Source organism: Pimephales promelas, chromosome 4 (genome assembly GCF_988280905.1).
Source record: "Pimephales promelas chromosome 4, fPimPro1.hap1.1, whole genome shotgun sequence".
NCBI classification, from domain to species: domain Eukaryota; kingdom Metazoa; phylum Chordata; class Actinopteri; order Cypriniformes; family Leuciscidae; genus Pimephales; species Pimephales promelas.
Window position 1 is genome coordinate 20535806 of NC_142772.1, and position 22835 is coordinate 20558640.

Below are 22835 nucleotides of genomic sequence, written 5' to 3' on the forward strand. Positions count from 1 at the left end.
TGGAAACCTCCACTTACAGTGACAGTGTATGGCTTGTGACTGTACTGGATGTACTGGACATACTGAATATAGCCTACTTCCCTTTTACCCACTGTACATCAAGAGCCATTATTTTACTATCCGTGTTTAGATATTACTAAATTAAAATGCTAATCATGTCCCTGTTGAAAAATCCAGATTAAACCAGTATGAATTCAATGTTGGTCCAGGCTGGTTAGAGCTGGTATACTCATCAATGTTAGGGATTACAAGTAACATGAGTTATGTAATCAGATTACTTTTGAAGTAACTAGTAAAGAAGCATAGTACTTTTAAATTTACAACAAAATATCTGAGTTACTTTTTCAAATAAGTAATGAAATTTACCCTTTTCTTCCATTTATTGACTGACAGCTTTCTTGTCCCTATGTTAAGAGAAATCAGGAGTAACTGCAGACTGCAGAGGCATTTGTACGCTGTCCAAACATGATCAATAGCATGCATTTACTCATCTCACTTGCACAGAATTATTCCTCGAAATGATTAATGTAAACTCAAAATACTATGCAAACCTGCAATAATTAAATGTTAAAAACACAAATATACTTTATGTGCTTAATCTCACTTTATTGACTTTAAGTCTTTGCTGCTGACCATCCAAATCAACCATATAAGCAAAAATGACTCTAGTTAAACATCACATTTGAGTTAATGTTCTTTTTTTATTATTATTGCTGAAGTGAGAGTGTTGAACTGCAATCCAGAATGGCAGCACAGCTGAAAGTCTTGAGCTGCGCCCTCTACTGCACAGGCATGCATTTGCATTTCCTTCAGTCTGAGGCTTATTCATTTCACTTTGTGTGTGTAAAGGCCTTTACATTTGCAAAAAAAAAAAAAAAGCAATTCTAGATCAGGTGAGAAAAAGCAACACAAAAGTATTGAAATGCATTAATTTCCATAAATAATTATCTATGTAATGTAGTATTGCATTACTTTTAAAAGTTACTTTCCCTAACAATGTACTAATGCAAAACTGAGTTAGTCCCAGTATGCAAAACATACCTTATGCTGGATTTTTCAGCAGGGGTATCCCCATATTTAGAGAAAATACCCTTGTTCTACATTTAACATTTTGTCATGTGGCTATGGATATATAAAGCTAGAATGACAGTGTGTGTGTGTGTGTGTGTGTGTGTGTGTGTGTGATGTATAAAATTAAACTGGTATTTGATTTGCCCAGCTCAAGCATTATCTGGTTTAACACCAGAGCCATGCTGTGCTCATCCCTTCCTTCCTCAGTAGGATTAGAGAGAGAGAGAGAGAGAGAGAGAGAGAGAGAGAGAGAGAGAGAGAGAGAGAGAGAGAGAGAGAGAGAGAGAGAGAGAGAGAGAGAGAGAGAGAGAGAGAGAGAGAGAGAGAGAGAGAGAGAGAGAGAGAGAGAGAGAGACCGACCTGAAAGCCCGGACACCAGCTGAAGAGACAAAATTTTGCTAGCTGTAGTTAAATGACTCTGTGCAGGCCAGTCAAGTTCCTCCACACCAAACTTGCTCATCCATGTCTTTTTGGACCTTGCTTTGTGCACTGGTGCGCAGACATGTTGGAAGGGGTCATCCCCAAACTGTTCCCACGAAGTTGGTAGCATGAAATTGTATAAAATGTCTTGGTATGCTAAATTAAGAGTTCACTGGAACTAAGGGGCCAAGCCCAACCCCTGAAACACAACCCCACACCATAGAAAGCCTCTGAGGGCTTTCCCCTCTGTTGCAGAGCAACCCTCTAGGAAACAATGTAAATTGCCCGCCGTCGGTGACGCTTCGGGACACATCATTTTCACAGCCGATTCTAGATCTCAGGGTTTTGAACCAGTCTCCGAGGAGGTTCAGGTTCAAAATGCTTATCATCGTGAGTCAGATCAGATCCGAGGACTGGTTTGTCATGGTAGATCTAAAAGACACCTATTTTCATGTATCCATCCTTCCATGTCACAGGAGGTTCCTAAGATTCGCTTTCGGGGGCCGGTTGGGCTACCCCACACACTTTTATTAGGTTCTAGTCTGCACCTCCCTAGTACGCCTTGCGCACACGTGCTCTCGTCCTAGCTGAGTGCCTGAATCATTTTTCACTCCAGGACAGGCCTATTCGGTGCGTGGCATAGTGGGCATTTGTTCCCCAAAGAGTCGTTTTCAACAACGCAGTGTTGAGTTCCCTTAAAAGGGAACGTCTCGAGTTATGACTATAACCGTTGTTCCCTGAGAAGAGAACGAGACACTGCGTCATATTGCGACGCCCCTCGAAGCCTTAGAGCGGGTTACTTCATCGCGAGGCTTATGAGTGTGTGTGTGTCAGCGTCACTTTTATGCATCCGGTTATGCCGTCACGTCACGACGCAACACCTATCAGGATTGGATTAGTTTCATTCATACTTCAGAAGCGCACACTTAGGGAGCGTCCCCAAAAAATCCTTTTCATCGACGCAGTGTCTTGTTCCTTTCTCAGGGAACAAGGGTTATAGTCATAACCCAAGACTTTTTCCTGGCAACTGCCAAACCCAAACTCGTCCATCAGATTGCCATACAATCGTGATTCGCCACTACAGAGTCCATGTGGCAAAGTGCTTTACACCACTGCATCCGACACTTTGCATTGTTCTTGGTGATGTAAGGCTTGGATGCAGCAGCTCGGTCATGGAAACCCGTTTCATGAAGCTCTCTACGCATCTATCTATCTATCTATGATTTGATGTACAATCATTTGATTAGTAATTTAGTGTAGATTTGTAGAGTTGTTTGATTTATTTGAAATGAAAGCATATAATTGAAGTACCGAGGCCATACATTCTGCAAGGGAATCGATGATAAAATAAAGAGGAAAGAAAAATAAGGAAAAATAGTTTGATATACAGAAATGTACAAAAAGCAGTTTTCACATAAGGAATCCAACCCAGACATGCAAAGACATGCAACATACCAAAGCAACAATTCTGTGCACATCACATTAAACGCATAAAAAAAAATAGAAAACAAAAACAATAGACAAAGGATTATAAATTAATCAGATATGCTACATTTTTCTTAACACATTTAGCAAAATGTAACAATTACAGGAGTGCTTGCGGAAATTAAAATATTACATGGATGGGGACGAAAATCACATTATATCATAAACCCATATCGACACACTATATACAAAAAGGGTCAAATAAATATGCCAGGAAATAAATACTACCATCACACTTGCTTTAACAATAACAACGCTACATTGGTGAGAGAGTAACTCACACCTTTCCAACCCACTCACCTCTGAGATCACATTCACACCTACAGCTCTCACACATAAAGAATAGAAATCTGTCCCACTCTGAAGAAAGGAAAGATCAGACAGAAACAACATCTTCTTCATACAGCACAGTGGTAGATATATATTTATGGCCAATTTGACAGTTCCCTGCCAGTCTATGCATATGAAATCTCCAGCTATTATGATCAAAGTATTTAGATAAAGAAGTGCAGTCAAACGAGAAGTTAAATATATTCATCTATCTGTTTTACTTGAGGTTTCTAGAGAGTTCAAAAGAGGCTACACAGCAGCTGAATGACACAATGACCACAAAACATGTCTTGCAATGCATTTTCCAACATGCGATCACTGAATTTTTCATGCAAATAATGAAGAGGCCCTCTTTTCTGGTTAGCTGACCAGGAGGGTCGACACATTAAAAAGCAGGAAAGCTTTGATTATTGAAGAACTTGAAGAGTCAGAATAAGATTGCAGTAATTTTAGTCAAGAATCACTCAACAATAATGAGCCTTTTTCTCCAAAAGGGGGCGGCAAAGCCTCAACCTACTGTAAAATCAGATCAGAAAAGGTTTGCATTGCACAATATCAACTCAACTTGTACTTTTTAAATGCATGGATGATACAACCCACCGCAAGTGGAGTATATCTGCAAACTGATGCGATTCAAGTAAGATGTTTCAGAATTTGAGAAGAAAATGCAAATTTATACTTGGTCTGAATATCTCTGTTCTGTCGTTTGCTACAGAGGCCAATCGTTTGCTAATATCATAACTTCTAGCATTGCTGAGACATTAGTTTTCATTTACAAGTGTCTGTAAATGTGAGAAGGCACATTTTTTTAAGAGCCCACATTGCTTCAGGGGGAATTACGAAATCTAAATATCATCTACAACTGGTTAGTATTTTAGAAAGCTACTATACATTCCCATTATACTTAGAAGACTGATTTATCTTTTAAAATTATCTTGTGGCATTTTGGTTCAATGCAGCCAACTGTTGGCAGATGGGAAAGCACATGGAGTGTAAAGTTGAGGCAAAGCGCACAGCAAACCCACAGTCTAGTTCATGCACAAAGTCACTACCATTACCAATGAGGGGATGTGCCAGGGGCCACAGGCCCAGGGGGCCACAATACACTACATACAAACTGCCTAATAGCTCTACTTCTGTACATGCTACATATCTTCACCCACTCTCTTCAAATCTGCTAGACCCTGAAACTCACTCATGACTCATGAACTGACAGTGGCCAGTTTTCCTTCTTTCTTTTATCGCCATGATAAAAGTAATCCATCAGGTGACATTGTGGTGGTCACCCTTCTGCACTGTTTAATACACTCTTCCAAATTTGGACCCTATACCCTTTCACATTTCAAGCGGACATGTTCTCTCCATCCTTCACGTCCTTCTTTCTCAAACACATGGCACGCTTCATGCCTTCAAAACATCCCAAGAGTGAGAAGCACATTTAGATGGAAGCTGCCAGGTACTGAGGTTGTAGTTCATGCAGGAAGCCTGGGTTCAATCTTGAGAGATAAGTCATACAGTGTGTCCTCATCCATAATCAAGGTCTTATCCATAAGATACTGCGTGACCTGGACACGAAAACAGTACATTACATGAAAACGGTTAGAGTACAGATTCCAAATAAGAGTAGAATTAGATTACATAAGAAACTATATAAAGAAAAATGGCAAATATTTCAAGCATTTAATAAAAAACACTTGAAAAACAATGTGATGGTTCCTCTGGAGTCCATTAAGCTCATAATTATTTCATATCATATTTTAATGCACATAATCTCATACGCAAAAAAAATATCAACAATTTTTCAACCTCCTGGCAAAACTTCTAAAGTTTGGGGTTGGCAAGATTTTTTATTGTTTTTGAAAGAAGTCTCTTATTTTCAAATCTTTTCTTATTCAATATATTTTAAAATGTAAATTATTCCTGTGATTCAAAGCTGAATTTTCAGCATCTTACTTCAGTCATCAGTGCCACATGATCCACATGAAGTCATTTTAATATGCTGATTTGATAAGTAAAAACAAAACAAAACATATTATTATAAAAGTCTTATTATTATCAATTTTGAAAACAATTTAGCTGCTTACTATTTTTGTGGAAACTGAGATAAGTTCAGATTTCTTTGATGGATAGAAATTTCAAATGGACAACAGTTATTTTAAATAGAATACATCATAAATTCCTGTTACCTGAATAAAAGTATTAATATCTCACCATATGAAGAATATTTTTTAAATTTAGTTTTTTTTTATCTTACCCAAACATTTGAAATGTAATATACACTTATTGAAATAAATAAGTAAATACCATCATATGTAATTGAAAATATAAATAATAAAAAGCTGAGGTTTAAATAAAACTGCAAAATATGTCATCAACTAATTTAATAAGCATTGATTGGTGTGAATTGCATCTTCAAATAATAGTCATTGAATGTTTAAGAATGGTATAAGCACAGACAACACACTGTCTGCATACCTGAGATCAATCAAATGATCTATAGTAATGTTACTGAAGCCACAGGAATAGATAGAGGTGAGTCAGGACTTGATCTTAATATGAATTATTTGTCTAACCTTTGGTTGGTGCTCAATTCTGTAGGGAGTTTGCTGAAACTGTCGGATCTCTCGTATGATATGAGATATCTGCAGACAGAGCATCATGATTTATCAGTCTATAGACCATTTCACAAGATGTAAACAACACTGGTCCAGAAGCACTTCCTGTTTCAGTTTTTTAACACTACATAAAAGCTGGGATAAAATACAACCAACAGAACATATAAAACTGAATCAAAAAGTAAAAAAAAACATCTTTAAGATGTTTTCTTTACATGTGAAATAAAGAAAACAGTTACAAACTGAAACAGGAAGTGCTTCTGGACCAGTGTTGTTTACATCTTGCAAAATGGTCTATTGACAGTATCTCAAAGATAATTGACATAAATAAGAATTAATCCAAAAGGAAATGATGTAGGATACGATCTAATTTCTTACCATTCTCATCTTTGAGAAGTTAACCAGACCTTCCTCTGTGAAGTTTGGGGTTCCCTCTTCGATAAATGCGAGGTCAGTCAAGTACATACCCAGATATGGAACACAAGGTGGATTACAGCTGCAGAAAGACAGAAATGAGGTCACATTCAAGTCATAAGTTATCAAACAATGTAGGAGAGTTATAATAATGTAGGGTTCTCAAAATGTAGTAGCAAGAGCTCACTTTTTTAAAGTTTCCCTCAGGTTTTTAAATCTTCCCTCAGATGACACAGTCTTTTGAAGTTTGTCCATTAGTGCTTTAGTCTGTTTGGAAAGACACAACAGTGGTGAATAATTGGCGACGCTGATATAATCTAGGGGAGAGCGGGGCACAACCTAACACATTTTGGTTTTGGCTCAATTAATTAAAAAATAATTAGGTTAGATTAATACTTTTTTTACACAAGCAACATACACATCTCTGCTACAAATGAACACTTAAAGTTTTTTTCTAGGACCTACCATTTTCGTACAGTTGGACTGAAAGTGACACTCTGTTACAACTAACCCTGCTGTGTATTACATATTTTAATCCGAGCTAACAGTCGCTAGGAATTGCTGACATGTTTCAAAACGGTGCTATGTTTGAGCCAACAAGACGGTGATTAAGGCAATATAAAGTTAGATTTGGAAACATATACACCCAACTCAGAAACAGAAAATAAACCTATGATGAAAAAAATTACTTTCATGGTGTCAAAACACTCTTTGTCCAGTATCTTCTCGAAATATAATCAAAACTTTCCGCAAATTCGCGGGAGACCGTCTTCTGGCAGCAAGAGAAAAATAGCGGAAACACAGCCTGCTTGATCCTGACGAACTATGTAAACGGTCCGTGTTACATTTAACCCCGCGTTAGGTAGTGCCCCGCGCTCCCCTACTACACAAAATGTTACAATGTAGTGCATCTCTCACCTGTTTGCACACTTTAGCCCATGTCTTCTTAAGCCTGTAGATGGCACTCCGATTCAGGGCAGATGTGATCTCCAAGACACCATTATAATTGTTGAGACAACGGCAAATGTCAGCCACTGCTACCCATTTTTCAATAGAGCTGGCTCTAGAGCCAACATCTGTGTGGGTCATGATCTGGGAGGCCACGAGATTACTCATCTACACACACAGAGGGATAAAGACATTTTCTTTTATCTTTGGAGGGATGACCAGGACTAGTTGTCACACTATTACACTCCAGTGAATATTTAACAGAGTAAGATTATTTTTGAAAATCAATTTCTGTATAGATATATAGGCCTACTTTACATAGTATTGTCTACAAAAAAACATTTGCACCATTATTGAAAAGAATACACATTTCAATGAACATTCTGTGAAAACATGGCGCAAAAAATGTATATTTGCCATTTTACACACATTTGTAGAGACCCAATAATTTAACGCTAAGACAATTATGAGACATAATGTATAAATGTATACATACTGTACTGTAACACTTGTGTGAAACATATTTATGAAAAACATTTTTTGTGAAATCACTCTTTCTTTTATGATTTATTTTTTCATAAATATTCGCTCAAATCATGATTGGAATTTTCCAATTGATAAATACAGAATCACAAAAAAATATTTGGCAACAGTTTAACTTAAAACCTTTATGTATAATGCATTACAAAAGTTTTCTAAATATTAGTAATGCATTAAATAACCAAAGTTAAAATGCATTATAATATTTGAAGATATGTTACATCTGAAATGGGTTGTGTTTTAAGGCACTACACTTTATAAAGGTGTAACATTAAATAGATAAGAATTATAATGCATTATAACCGTGGATACAATTATTCACCAGAACATACATTATAAGGCATAATCAATGCATTAAGCATACATTTATCATGCATTATATATATATATATATATATATATATATATATATATATATATATATATATATATATATATATATATATGTTAACAAATATTCTAATGTGTACTTTTGACTCTCAACCTCACTGAGACACAGTACCCTTCTACATGTGACAACTTGACCTGGTATCTCCTATAACTAGCTAAGATTGCCTATAGATATGCCCATATATACTCACATCATTGAAGTGCTGACTTGTCTTCATGATGTATGGAGTTCTCTCATTCTTGTCTGTCTTCATCCATCCTTGGCCAAGGAACTCCCTACAGCAAGAGCACAGTCAGTGTATTTTTATTCTGATAGATGTAAGTCTGCAGAGGCTTCGAACACAGGAGCTTTTTTGAGGCCCATAATGAAAATGTTCAGTAAAGCTGACATAGATTTGTTCGTGCATTTTTCTCTGGTGTCTTTGGAGGCTTGAGTTCTGCATCTCTGTGAACGGTGTTGAAGCTCTACTCACTCGTAGGGAATGCTCCTGAAGACGATGTGATCGAGAAGAGTGATTTGTTCAGCTATCTCCATTGCTGACAGAGATTCAAAACACTCAGCCTTTGGGCATTCAGCCTGGATGAGATGAACAGACACATAAAAAGTTCTTTACTGTGAAAAATGGCATGGTGCTTGTTTAATAACTCTTTCTGGTATTATCAATACTGCATATCTAGAAAGTATTCTGAAGGAAAAAAACAATATTATTTACTCTCCCTCAAGTCTTTCTTTCTTCGATTGGACACACACACAAAAAAATCCATGTCATACGGCTCTTTTCCATACAATAAAAGTGAACGTCATGCTTCAAAAGGGAAATAATAAGCCAAAAGATACATGTGTGAGAAACAGACTGGATATATTAAGGAAAAAGCTTGCTTGGTAGATGTGGCCATCATTCACTTTCATAGCACAGAAAAGAGCAGCATGAACATTCTTCAAAACACCACCTTTAGTGTTACATAAAGGTTTAAAAAACGTGGGGGTGAACTATCCCTTTAACAATGTAACAACATTCGATTCCGGGGACAACTGCATTTGGTAACACTTTCGAATACGGTTCCTTCGTTAATGAATAACTACACAAGAACTAATGAGTAGCACAATATTAACAATCTAGTAACTATTATTAACTAACAAGAAACTCTGATTAACAAACTAGTAAGTAATAGCGTACAGACGAAAGTGGTAGTTCACTATTAAGTAATCAATAACGATTTTTTTAATACTTCCCAGAGAACTACTGAAAAAGTTTATTAACAATCTAGTAACTACTATTAACTAAAAGAAACTCTTATTAACGAATTAGTAAGTAATAGTGCGCAGATGAAAGTGTTACTAGATACTTCTGTGGGAGTTACTAATTATTTGGATTCGTATTATAAAGTGAAGATCATTGGAACTAACTATAGTAATTACTCAAGTGTTACTAAAGACATTTTCTAAAAGTATACTAAAGTTCACCAAAAATCTCAAACGGTTGCACAAATCATGACTAGATCATGTAGTAACGCTTGAGTCATTACTAGTTAGTTCCAATGATCTTCACTTTATAATACGGATCCAAATAATTCGTAAGTAATAGCTCACAGATGAAAGTGTTACTAGATACTTCTGTAGGAATTACTAATTATTTGGATCCGTATTATAAAGTGAAGATCATTGGAACTAACTAGTAATGACTCAAGTGTTACTACATGATCTAGTCATGATTTGTGCAACCGTTTGAGATTTTTGGTGAACTTTAGTATACTTTTAGAAAATGTCTTTAGTAACACTTGAGTAATTACTAGTTAGTTCCAATGATCTTCACTTTATAATACGAATCCAAATAATTAGTAACTCCCACAGAAGTATCTAGTAACACTTTCATCTGTGAGCTATTACTTACTAATTCGTTAATAAGAGTTTCTTTTAGTTAAGAGTAGTTACTAGATTGTTAATAAAAGTTTTCAGTAGTTCTCTGGGAAGTATTAAAAAAATAGTAGTCATTGATTACTTAATAGTGAACTACCACTTTCGTCTGTGCGCTATTACTTACTAGTTCGTTAATCAGAGTTTCTTGTTAGTTAATAATAGTTACTAGATTGTTAATATTGTGTTACTCATTAGTTCTTGTGTAGTTATTCATTAACGAAGGAACCGTATTCTAAAGTGTTACCCTGTATTTATAATAAAATATAACACTCGAAATGGCAAAATACCATGCTGATGCTGATTTGATGGCAAGCAATTACATATCTATGAACCTATGAAAATCTATAATCAAACCGCAAATTAACGATGATTGGCTGTTGGTTATGTTTTCTTTGGCATAGACACTGCTCAATTAACACAGATGAGGATTTCAGAAGCAAGATAAGGGTGTATATGTCCAGACAACATGTTATTAAACATGTCCTCGCACACGCACACACACATACACATGCTGTGTTTGTAATTAGTGAGCCCAGTATGGTGCTGCCAAGTAGCACATTATATCATACAGTCGTGTGTGTGAGTGTATGAATACATTTATCTGCCTTCAGCCTATTAACAATGGTGCATAAGAAACATTAAAATCAACTAATGTAACTCACTCAATTCCTTTTACAAGACAGAGTGCTGCATAACATCTTTGTTAAATGTACAATACATGCAGAGGAATAAGTGGAACTGACAGCATAATAAAGTACATGTATACAGTGCAGACGCCTCTTGTACAATATTAATAAACATCAGTCTTATCACATAAAGTAATAGCTATTTTTCATATACTGCCAATGATATGCTTATCCAACAAGAGAAACCCCTCCAAAATCATGCATCAAAACATATCAGATATCACAAGCAGGGCTTTGAACCGCATGATCATTTACAAAAATACATAGAGATTTCAGAAAGGAAATACCCCTGGAATGTATTCTCGAGTGTGTTTTTTGTGTGTAGAGTTTGCATGTGGCGGACACCAACAGTCTCGCTGTTTGACGTTGTACAGTAATTAGAGTCCTGCTGCTCGGTGATTTGTAGTTTGAACATGTAATTTAGTCCCCAAGGCTGATGATGATGATGATGATGCCAAAGTTAACTCTGATATCTAAACCTTCACTGGCTGCTCGACACACATGATGTGGACCAGAAATATTACTTTATGTTATACTTTATGTGAGACAACTGGGGGTGATTGATCGATCGATCAATCAATCAATCAATCAATCAAGTTTTGGGACGTCTGCTTTACAGTATATGCACATGAACTTTATATGAACATGAACATCCCATTTCTGACCTGTAGGGTTTAATATGGAGTTGGATATTTTTCATCCATCCATCCATCCTAATTCTCAGCTGTGATGTAATTTAAAGGGGTGGTTTACTGCTTTTTTTTTCATTGCATGAATTTGTTCATGGGGTGCAATATAACACATATTCGTGGTTTTTCTTTTTTAAAGTCTTATTTTTCATAAATTTCACCTTTATTGTAAGCCGCTTTCTCCTCTGTCATTTGAACGACCGGTTTACATCCTGATTCTATGAGACCACTCCCACAGAAACAGGCAGTGGGCTCAGATTGGTTAGTTTGGGCCGGTGTGTTGTGATTGGTTAAACTGTATAGTGCACGTAGTCCGGATACTTCACTGTTCCTGTCGAAAGTACATAATGGTATCGATACTGCAGTATCAGTCTCTAGTATGAGCCAGAATCAGACCCAGAAAGTGGCGATGAAGAGAGGCACGCAAAACCTCCTCAAACACAGCTCTTACAAAACGTTTCTGAATGGTAATTTGCCTTTATATATATTTTTACTTTATACACGTTTGTTTTACACAATAGCATCGAACTTACTGGCTACTATATACAAAAACAGCGTTGGTATTGGTTTACGTTCTTGATCAAATCGAAAAATAACGTCATAAAGTATATACATGAAAAATACATTTACAACATTAGTACTTATACAAAATTCAAGTCCAAAATGTTTGTACGCATTTGTCATAGACACAAAATAGCATAACTAGTAGCCTAGTGGCTATAAAGCCAGCGCTGGCATTTGATAAAACTAAAAGATTACGTCTGAAATTATACATGCAAATACATTTAAAATGATGAAGTCTTAGCCTACTTACAGGTTGTGGCCCAACAACTGCTACCTCTGGTTTTAAAGTTGGAACTGCTTCATCTTTTAGTAACAGTTTCTCGTGTGTCTTACATAAAAATAGTGTCTTTCATAAAATGCGCAGCACAGAGAGCTAAACTACGATTGTAATTTTCAGGAACATAATCAAACATAAATAGTATCCATTGTTGATGAACTACAACGTCCGTGGGATGCTCGAACACAGAAGACCTGACAGCTGGTGAACATAACACACTTTCGATGAGCCACAGAGCCCTTGTGCATATTCCCGAAGGAGGGTTGATGTAAATGTGTGGGTTAGTGACGTCTAAAACCCAGCTGTAGTCCCAATCGAGAAATTTTTGTCTGCATTAAACTTCCTGATTTTTAAAAGACCATATCTCTGCTTACATGAACTTTCAGGGCTGCAACTTTGCAGATACTGTTCATGCACCAACAGCAACTATCTAAATTGAAAAAAGTGAAATCGACCACCCCTTTAAGGTCTTTTGCTGCACTTGTGAAATAATTTCAGTGGGTCTATACACATGTAAAAAGACTATAACATATTCTCACCATCTGAAGAATGTCTTCAATCTTCAATTGTGCATCGTCCTGGTCATCTTGAGAAAGGGCACTGAGGGAAAAAAAAGCCAACTTCATCTAATCAGCTTTCACGTTTCCCTCGAAAACAAACCTCCTGTCCGGAGTGACTTTCCAAGAGTGCTTTGGTTTTCATATGTGAGAGGCTGTGCTTATGTAACCTGCCTTAGTATGTTTGCTGTGGCTTTCCTCTCTTGGGGAAGAAGGTCGGGGTCTCTCAACACCTCCTCTAGCAGGCAGATCACACCCATCTTCAGCTCTCCATTCATTTCAAAGTCCTGAAACCCACCACACACATAATGTCACGTTCCACAAACATGTGAAACCAATGCATAATAAATGAAGCTAAGCAAAGTCTAATGGGTTAACATCGCCAGTCAAATGAATGAAATCAACTACTGGGGGAACCTAAACTCATTTCCCTGAAATGTCAAGGTCTTTTTTCACACTAATGAAGTCCAATGCAGATTCTGTGTGTACACTGCAAAATATTATTTATCAATATTTGTCTTGTTTTTCAGTAGAAACGTCTAAACTTTGCAAGCAAAACTGACTTGTTTTCAAAGAACAAATCTTGAATTAACATTTAAATAATAGTTTGAAAAATATAGTGAGGTGTTTGCTTAATTTACTTATGGGCATTGGGCAAGCATACGAATGTTTATTTTATTTTTTGGAAAAGAGATTAATAAAATTAGGCTGTTGTATGCAGTGTGTGATTCATGAAAGTGTTTAAAACGGTACAGTACACTTTCTATTCGAGCTTACCAGAAGCCATACTACAGTATCTCAGCTCTAAAGTTTCCCAGTGCACTAATCGACAGCTAGCCCAGTCTGTCTTCTGTCTCTCTGTGCCTGCAAGCAATGCAGGTGGGTGGCAATAATCTCTTGTGTCACAGTTAAAGCATTCTTCCCTTCATAAAGCTCCATAAAGTCCTGCATGTATTAAACAGTCAATGTTCTTTGCAGTTTTCCCCATTCACTTTATTAGGTTTATTGGAGAAATAATTTGGCCATAGGGACCAAAGCTTTCGACTAGTCTGATCCGTCCTTGTTCGCACCATCTGTGTTTTGAGCACTTTTGTCTGCCAGTTTTTGAGTTTAATAATACTGATATGAAAAATGTAAATACTCCTCTGCGAATGAATAGTTATCTGAAATAGCAATAAATGACATGATTTAAACAAACCATTTAATTAGTACATAATATTCTGTCCAGCCTTTCAATTGCAAATGCATAAACCACTTGAGTGTTTGTGCTCTGTTGTTCTCAGAGTATGAGTACTCTCATGTTCGATATGCTAGTTAGCATAATGGGCAACTTTGCTTATGCTATTATGCAGCACATTTTCATACCCCAGTTATACAGTATATGTTTTAACATAACTGTATAAAATATTGAAATTAACCTTTATACTCCCCTAAGACATATTTGCCAGATGTACTTCTTCCTGCTAACAGAAATATTAAGACAATGAATTTCTGATAATTCTTACTGCTAGTGGATTGTCTTTGACCGGCAAACCAGATACCGTGTTACAAAGAACAGTTTTACCACTTTAAGCTGGTACAACCTGGCCTCTCCAGTATACCCTTTTTTAATTTACTAAATTAATCTGAATTCAAAAAGAAGTAGAACCAATAGAATCTGCACAACTGGTCATTTCAGTTCAGTTTTTGTTTTGAAGATGGTAAAAGGAGAAAGACAGAAAGAAGATTTAAAAAAAACATCTGGTAGAGGATGAGAGTGATGGAACAAGAGTCTCTGTGCTCATTAATGGTACAGTTGAATCCTCTGTCCTCTTATTCACTTGTGGTTTTCAAAGAGATTCAGCAGCCGGTACAAAGCGCTCTAAGATCCAACAGTGATTTACGTTAAATCATTCTGCATACCATTGTGAGCAGCACATGGCTGTGCGTCTCTTATGCACACCAAGGCTGCATTTATTGGTCGAGGCTGGCTTCCAACATGACAATGACCCGAAGCACACAGCCCGGACAACCAAGGAGTGGCTCTGTAAGAAGCATATCAAGGTTCTGGCGTGGCCTACCCAATCTCCAGACCTAAACTCAATACGTGAAATCAGCATAGAGAATCTTTAGAGGGAGCTCAGACTCTGTGTTTCTCAGCGACAGCCCAGAAACCTGACTGATCTAGAGAAGATCTGTGTGGAGGAGTGGGCCAAAATCCCTCCTGCAGTGTGTGCAAACCTGGTGGAAAAACTACAGGAAACGTTTGACCTCTCTGTAATTGCAAACAAAGGCTACTGTACCAAATATTAACATTGATTTTCTCAGGTCTTTAAATACTTATTTGCAGCTGTATCATACAAATAAATAGTTTTAAAAAAAATCATACATTGTGATTTCTGGATTTTTTATTTTTTTTTATTTTTTTTTAGATTAGATTATGTCTCTCACAGTGGACATGCACCTATGATGACAATTTCAGACCCCTCCATGATTTCTAATTGGGAGAACTTGCAAAATAGCAGGGTGTTCAAATAATTTTCCTCAGTGTGAGTATACTTATATATATATATATATATATATATATATATATATATACACACACACACACACACAAATTTACCACGGTAATACTTTGAAGTACATTTGAGTTACTCCTTACTATCCGCTGAATTTTTCACCCCTCTCTCTAGACAACCAGCATTTGTAAGCATTTTTCCTCTCATGTTTCTTTCACCAGCATCTTTCACCTGTGCAACTATAAAGGTCACTCCTAACAAGCTCTCTCTTTGTGACCTTTTCTGACTGTTATTGGCATAAACTGACAAAGGGTTCAAACAGATCAATGCAATTAGCCCATACTTTGCCTTTGACTCTAAGCGAGGTAAAATCTGAAAAAGAGACGCTTATTTCAGAATGCCATTACGAGAAACTGTTTCCACTGCAGCACGGAATTATATTTGCAGTGTGAGAGGTGCTGTGACTGTGTTGTTCTGAAGTTGTCAATATTAATGTTATAATATCCTATGCTTTGACTCATAAAAAAAGTTGGCCCTGGACTGAAATGATCTTTTATCTCTACGAGTTCTACCATTATCTGAATGGTCATACTATAACACAGATCAATATGACAAATGCCTGGCTTTAATAGCAAACCAAGCACTGCTGAAAAAACTGAATCAATAAAGATACAAAAATACGACTTAATTGCACCCATTAACCCATAGTACTTTTTTCACATTGCACCGAGGGAGTGAGGCCATACAGAACAGAGCATGGATTTGAGTTCATTTTTATGTTAGAATACTTTTTACTATTCCAACTGGATGGGCAGATCCAAAGTCATTTGTATTTCCCTGAAAACTGTAACACTGTGCTTTTAGGTTTTTCAAAACATTGCTCTGTGTATTCGTGCATGCCAAGCTTCCCGACAAAGCAACATGAAGGGCTAGTTCACACAGAATGCAATTTTTGCTGTTAAAATGTGAGATGCAGTCAATTGAACAGAAAACGCACAAGGTCTACATCTTTGTTCAACTGGATCACCAAGTTTTTAGATAATTATTTAATGTATGTGTTAGACAGACATTGAGAAAGACGTGAGATGGTTAAAGACGTCTCTAAATTTGGGCTGGGACTATCTGTCAGTCCACCCAATGGTATAGATGGGAAAAAGTAAAAAAGAAAAAGTAAAAAAAAAACAAAACAATATTCTTCAAATTCATTTGGTTGGATCCAACTGGCACTGAAATTGCACACTTCACCTTTATTAGTCTCTCTTTGAAGAAATGAATTTTGATCCAGTAGTTGCTATGTTAATTAAGGTCTGGTACTGTTTATGTAAGGTAATTGCTTTCCCTTGTGAAAATAACATGGAAATTGTGAAGAGGTATTACGCTTCCTCTGCCCTGTAAAATATGAGGCCTGGGGGTTAACCATGTGTTCACAGCCAGAGCCTGGACACAAATGTAAAAGTAAAGTACCTGTGATAAAATATCAGTCAAGAAGCAGGGAGGGAGAAAAAACACAAATGAGGTTGACAACTTCTGTTTAAGGTACGTAATGACACGCAATGATTCTGTGATCTGATACTGAAGGACAGACCTGTGAGTGTTTGGAGACCCAATGGCGCAGGACATTCAGAACTCTGTTGGTAGCCGCACGACGTATAATGAACTCCTTGTCACAAGTTCGCTCAGAATTATTAAAAACTGTAAAGGAATAAACACAGTGTAAGGGTAATACAGACCTGTAATATCCAGGCTCTTATTCCAGATTGTAAAACCTATATATATATATATATATGGATTGCATACTATATGATAAACAGCATATTTGAAAAAAAGGTGAAACAATTAAGGTTTCAGTACATTGATTATATACATACACAGTCATTTACTGTACTATCAAATGTACTTCTTTCTCAAAAATGCAATGTACTGTACTGCATAAAAAACCCAAATTCCCAAATGCCATTACTGCCACCAAACAATGCCACTATGCTGTAAACCACAAAGTGGCATAAAAGAACACAGTATTAAAGGGTTAGTTCACCCAAAATAGAAAGATTTTATCATTAATTACTCACTTGATGACTTGAGGAAGCTCAAACATGTTGTGCAACACATGAGAATGAACCTCATTGGTTCTTGAGGAAGCTCAAACGTGCTGCGTAACACGAGAATAAACCTAATTGGTTCTTGAGGAAGCTCAAACATGCCGCGTAACATATGAGAATGAACCTAATTGGTTCTTGAGGAAGCTCAAATGTGCTGCATAACACGAGAATAAACCTAATTGGTTCTTGGGAAAGCTCAAAATGTGCTATGTACTGTAACACGAGAATGAACCTCATTGGTTCTCGCACGTCAAGCAAACATGCTTGAGCTTCCGTTTACCACAACTGATCTGTGAGTTGATGCATGTTTATGTGAATAGAAGCCTAAACTCAATCTCACCATATAAAGCGGTTGTGAATCTTCAGAAAATTTGGACTAAACCATTACATTTATATGGATTCGTTTTACGATATTTTTATAAACAGTTTGAAGCGTCGAATTGGTACCAGAGAGACAAACCAGAGAGACAAATGAAGATATTTTTGATGAAATTTGAGAGCTTTCTGTGTTCCAAAGATGAACGAAAGACTTACGGCAACGGCATGAGGGTGAGTAATTAATGACAGAATTTTCATTTTCAGGGGAACTAATAAAATTCTTTCTGATGGTATTTAGTAGGATGAGAGAATGTTTGTTTATGCAAGTAAAATGATTAGGGCTTTTTAAAGTTTATTCTAAATTATTCTTAATTCAACATGTACTTCTTTAGTCTGCTATTCCCATTCTGATGTTGAACATGTTCTTCTGCCATTGAGGGCTGATAATGGAGAGGCTGTTAGATCTGCAGAAACTTCAACAGCTGTGTGTAAAGTGAATTTCAATAGCATATGAAGCTTTGCACATCTCTTGGGTTCTGTGAGTGGTGCAGTGTACCTGGAGGGCTGCTGTGTCCAGCTGCTGCTGTGGCAATAGCAAATGCAGAGGCTGGAGAAACGGAGCAGCGCGAGTTCTCAGCTGACTGGACTAAAACAGAAAATATGGAGAAATTAAGATTTAATGATTGATTTAAAATTGTTCATTTAAATTTTATTTGTTGTTCTTTTTTTTACTCTGAACTGTACCACAAATGCCTTGTATTTTCTAGTACTTTTTGCCCTGTAGGCCTCGTCTATAATGGAACTAAATAAAATATAATTTATTTTTATTTTTTAAAGTAGGCTGTGCGTAGTGGACTTTAAGTCCCAAAGTCTTCAGACAGGTACAATGGCCATTTTTAAACTTATTTTTGCAAAGAAATGTAAAATTAAAAGTAATATTAATTCTCATGCATCACAAAAAAGAGGAAAGTCCTTTTAAAGTTTTAAATTAGATGGTTGTCTTCCCCTGTATGAGTGAGCATGAGTAGTCATGAGTCCCATTGGAGTGACGTCAACTCCCCTCTAGAGTCTAGAGGAGGAGCTGTAAAACTAGTGGACCAATGGTGACGCTTAAAGGAACACTCCGACTTTTTGGGACTTTAGCCTATTCACCTTACCCCCCAGAGTTAGATAAGTCCATACATACCTTTTTCATCTCCGTGCGTGCTATAAGTCTGTTTGACGCACCCACCGCTAGCCTAGCTTAGCACAAAGACTCGATGTGACTGGTTGCAGCTTTCATACTGATCCAAATGAGTGGCAAAATAACGCAAACGTTTTCCTATTTTTTTCCTATTCCTAAAAAAACGAGTGCGTTCACCGCGTTCACGCGCGCCTAGTAGCCTAAATTTGAAATAACCATGGAAATAACGAACTTGAGCGTGCAAAAGGGTACGATAGGCTGTGAGTTCATTGTGCAAAAACTATTTGTGCTATTACTTTCCCCTTATTCTATCCTATAGTAATGCAATACTGTATATTATATAGGCTACTGTTGAATACATTTGGTTCAGCTAATAAATTGCATTTAAAATATATTGATTCCTGTAATAATAATTATTTATTCATGTGATATTTATAAATCTGGGTGCGTTTTTGGTTGGAAATCAATGAAACATGGTACTGTATTACCTGGTCTCCCCTGTTTATTGTCACAGCTCATACAATAAAGCAAACACCCATGATAAACTATGCTTTTCTATCTAACGTTAGTAATTGCTGACTCTTTATTCCAACGCTGAGCGAAGCGAACTCTCTGCTCCTCGTCACGGTGCGTCTCAGGTGATTGTTATCACTCTGCCCAAGTAGCAGTGCTTCCCCTTCAGAAAATATAGTATTTATACGGTCAAAAGATGTCTGTGTCTCATATGGCCTTGATATTTGCACACTCTGTGACTATACAAACCACAACATGTAAATAGGAAAACGTTTGCGTTATTTTGTCACTCATTTGGATTAGTATGAAAGCTGCAACCATTCACATCCAGTCTTTGTGCTAAGCTAGGCTAGCGGTGGGTGCGTCAAACAGACTTATAGCACGCACGGAGATGAAAAAGGTATGTATGGACTTATCTAACTCTGGGGGGTAAGGTGAATAGGCTAAAGTCCCAAAAAGTCGGAGTGTTCCTTTAAGACATGAAACTCAAACTGCAACATTTGGAAAAGCAAGCGCAGAATGTGGAAAGAAGAGCGAAGAGAAAAAAACAGCACAGGCGTACAAAAGAGTAAAATATGCGCATAAAATGTAAGAGAGCACAAAGTAACAAACAATTTTTAAGAAAACATGGACATAAGTTTAACTTTTATCAACACATTCTTCTCCGTCAGACGTCATCTAACGGATGCTTTTGACCATACGTCAACATTCAACGTTTTAGGGCACCCTTTAACGTCAGTTAGATGACGCTATCCTAGGGCGTCATCTAATTGACGCTTTACCTTTAGCGTCAGTTAGATGACGCAGGTAGGTTTAGGTCTGGGGTAGGGTTAGGGTTAGATAGCGTCATCCATCTGACATTAAAGGGTGCCCTAAAACGTCGGATGATGACGTATGTTTTCCAAAGCGTCAGTTAGATGACGTCTTGGGATGAGAACGGGCTGCCTTTGTGCAATGTAATTTTTAATGTGTTTAATGATATTTATGCTTGCTATTTTTTTTTTATTCACGCTTATTATATTTTGATCCGTGACCATGTTGTTTGCTATTCTGATCATTTTGCTTTACTTTTTTCAGTTTGTGCAACATATTTTTACATATGTTTTAAAACAAATTGATTCAGGTTTCTTTTTTTTCTTTTTTATCCGTGACCACAACACTTTTGATGGGATATTGATCCCACACTCTAAAAAATGCTGGGTTGTTTCAACCCAATTTTGGGTAAAATATGGACAAACCCAGTCATTGGGTTAAAAATGTAAATTAAAAATGTAACCCAATGGCTGGGTTTGTCCAAAATTGGGATAAAACAACCCAGCATTTTTTAGAGAATGGGAAAATGTAAATAACTGGGTTTGGAATGATATTATGGTGAGCAGATAACGACAGAATGTTTATTTTTCAGGCGACGTGTAGTAAAGTATTTACATAAAGCCGCCATAATTATCACATATCCAGTCTTTCTGCTAATCCAGTGGTGATACCTCAAAATAAATGATGTTTTTTGCCCTTTAGTAAACATATTCAATCAGCAACTGCAGTGAACATATGGAAATAGCTTTTCATGGAAACTAAGAGAGCAGACATAGCTATAGTATAAACCATATTTTAGTATATAAATATGAATCTTGATTTGAATGCTTATGTTGAGCAAAATGAAGATGCAAAAAAAAAATATATATATATATAAAGCCAAATACAAACAGTCTGGATGGAACAAATATGTGCCAGTCAGAACCAGGTGGAATGTGTTACTTATAATTTACTCCTCTCCCAACTCTCCCCATATATGGCTTTATTTAATGTCATCCAAGCACAATATTTGTCTGTTTAGTAACATAACTGGACTTTATGTTCAAGCTTCTCTTAAGGAACCATCAAGAATGCTGGTTGCACTCTCCTCTAAAATGCAAAGTGAACAATTTATAAAAGAAACATAAAAAACTGATCTAAGACCAGCATAAAGGTGACTGCATGCCATGCATGTATATGCCACTACATGCAAAAAGGACTAATGGGAAAAGAGCTAGCAATATTGGAATGAAATTGTAACATTCACAGATGTATCTATTTTTCCTTCAGAAAGTCACAACTCACTACAGTGTTTGACTCTGCAGTTGGTCTCAAAGGAGAGCCAAACAGCAACAGACATGCGCACGCTTACCTCCTGGCTGTCTGTAGCGGAGGTGGCGTGGAGTGGAGGGTGAGCGGCAAGGAGATATTTCTCCTGGTTCACTGCCCTGGGGCGACTCTGGAATAAATTTGTCCAAAGACACTGACTCCAGCACAGCTGAGGGGAAAGTCAGACTCTTTTATTAAAATGGATGATACAACCCCTTATTCTTCAAAAATGAATGGTTTTAGGGCAACAGCTCTACAAGCAAACAGAGCAAGGGGGCAGGGCACAGCAAAAAACTAGGGCCAGTGTGTCAGTGAGTGTTCACTCACAAAACAAAAAAACAAAAAAACAAAAAAACAAATCATTTCAACGTAAATTGCATTAAGCTGACAAAAAAAGCTGTTTGGGTGTTCTAGGTGGTTGTTAGGTTGTTGATATTGTGATATGAGAAGTTGTGAGGTGGTTTAGTATAATTAAAAAAAAAACACACCCCTAAGCAGGGTTACAGTAGTTAACTAAAACTAAAACCATTAAAAAATATATTTAGATTACTTTTCATTTACTTGATGTCCTAAAATAATAAAACTGACATAAAAATAAATACAATTAATGTCTGTTTTTTTTTTTATTTTTTTTTTTCAGTTTTAGTTTAATAAAAACAAAGTACAATAATTCAAACTATTAATAAAAACTATAATAATATTTCAGTTTAAATTATATTCTGTGGCATAGATATGACTGGGGACATATGTGAATTAAAATTTTTATATTTTAAAAAATTATCAGTTTATCAGTTATGACATACCAAAAAAAAAAAAAAAGACTTAAAAGGATAGTTAACCCAAAAATGAAAATTCTGCCACCCTCAAGTTGTTAAAAGCCTGGATGAATTTCTTTCTTAAGCTAAACACGAAAGAAGATATTTTAAAGGATAACAAAACTATTGACGTTTATGTTTTTTTTTTTTTCATTTGTTTGTTTGTTTGTTTTCATATTATGGAAGTCATTGGGGTCCATCAACTGTTTGGTTAACAATGATGACAGAATTTTCAATTTCGGGTCTGGTCACAAAGTAATATGTGGCTTGTCTGATGCAGTGTTAAAGCTTACTAGTGCCAATAGCTCACAGTCAGACTGACCTCATAATATGGTTGATTTTATAGCAGAAAGAAGGAGAAACAATACAAGAAAATCTCTTTAA

At 36.5% G+C, this 22835-nt stretch overlaps 1 protein-coding gene across 4 annotated transcripts in view; it reads right to left on the bottom strand.

Annotated features, from left to right (window-relative positions):
- Positions 1 to 2748: 2748 nt before the first annotated feature.
- Positions 2749 to 22835, bottom strand: part of rasgrf2b (Ras protein-specific guanine nucleotide-releasing factor 2b) — a 101157-nt gene continuing 81070 nt past the window's right edge. For 3 of the 4 annotated variants that reach the window (XM_089130104.1, XM_039661899.2, XM_039661897.2), the window contains 12 exons: positions 21680 to 21805; positions 18376 to 18465; positions 16988 to 17094; positions 13079 to 13191; positions 12887 to 12947; positions 8687 to 8790; positions 8405 to 8489; positions 7254 to 7451; positions 6523 to 6602; positions 6300 to 6417; positions 5880 to 5948; positions 2749 to 4871 (listed from right to left, as the gene is read on the bottom strand). In XM_089130104.1, the coding sequence (XP_088986230.1) occupies positions 4779 to 4871; positions 5880 to 5948; positions 6300 to 6417; positions 6523 to 6602; positions 7254 to 7451; positions 8405 to 8489; positions 8687 to 8790; positions 12887 to 12947; positions 13079 to 13191; positions 16988 to 17094; positions 18376 to 18465; positions 21680 to 21805 (1244 nt within the window). In that variant the 3' untranslated portion in view covers positions 2749 to 4778. The remainder of the gene's footprint in view (positions 4872 to 5879; positions 5949 to 6299; positions 6418 to 6522; positions 6603 to 7253; positions 7452 to 8404; positions 8490 to 8686; positions 8791 to 12886; positions 12948 to 13078; positions 13192 to 16987; positions 17095 to 18375; positions 18466 to 21679; positions 21806 to 22835) is intronic. The other variant, XM_089130103.1, reaches the window with a different exon arrangement.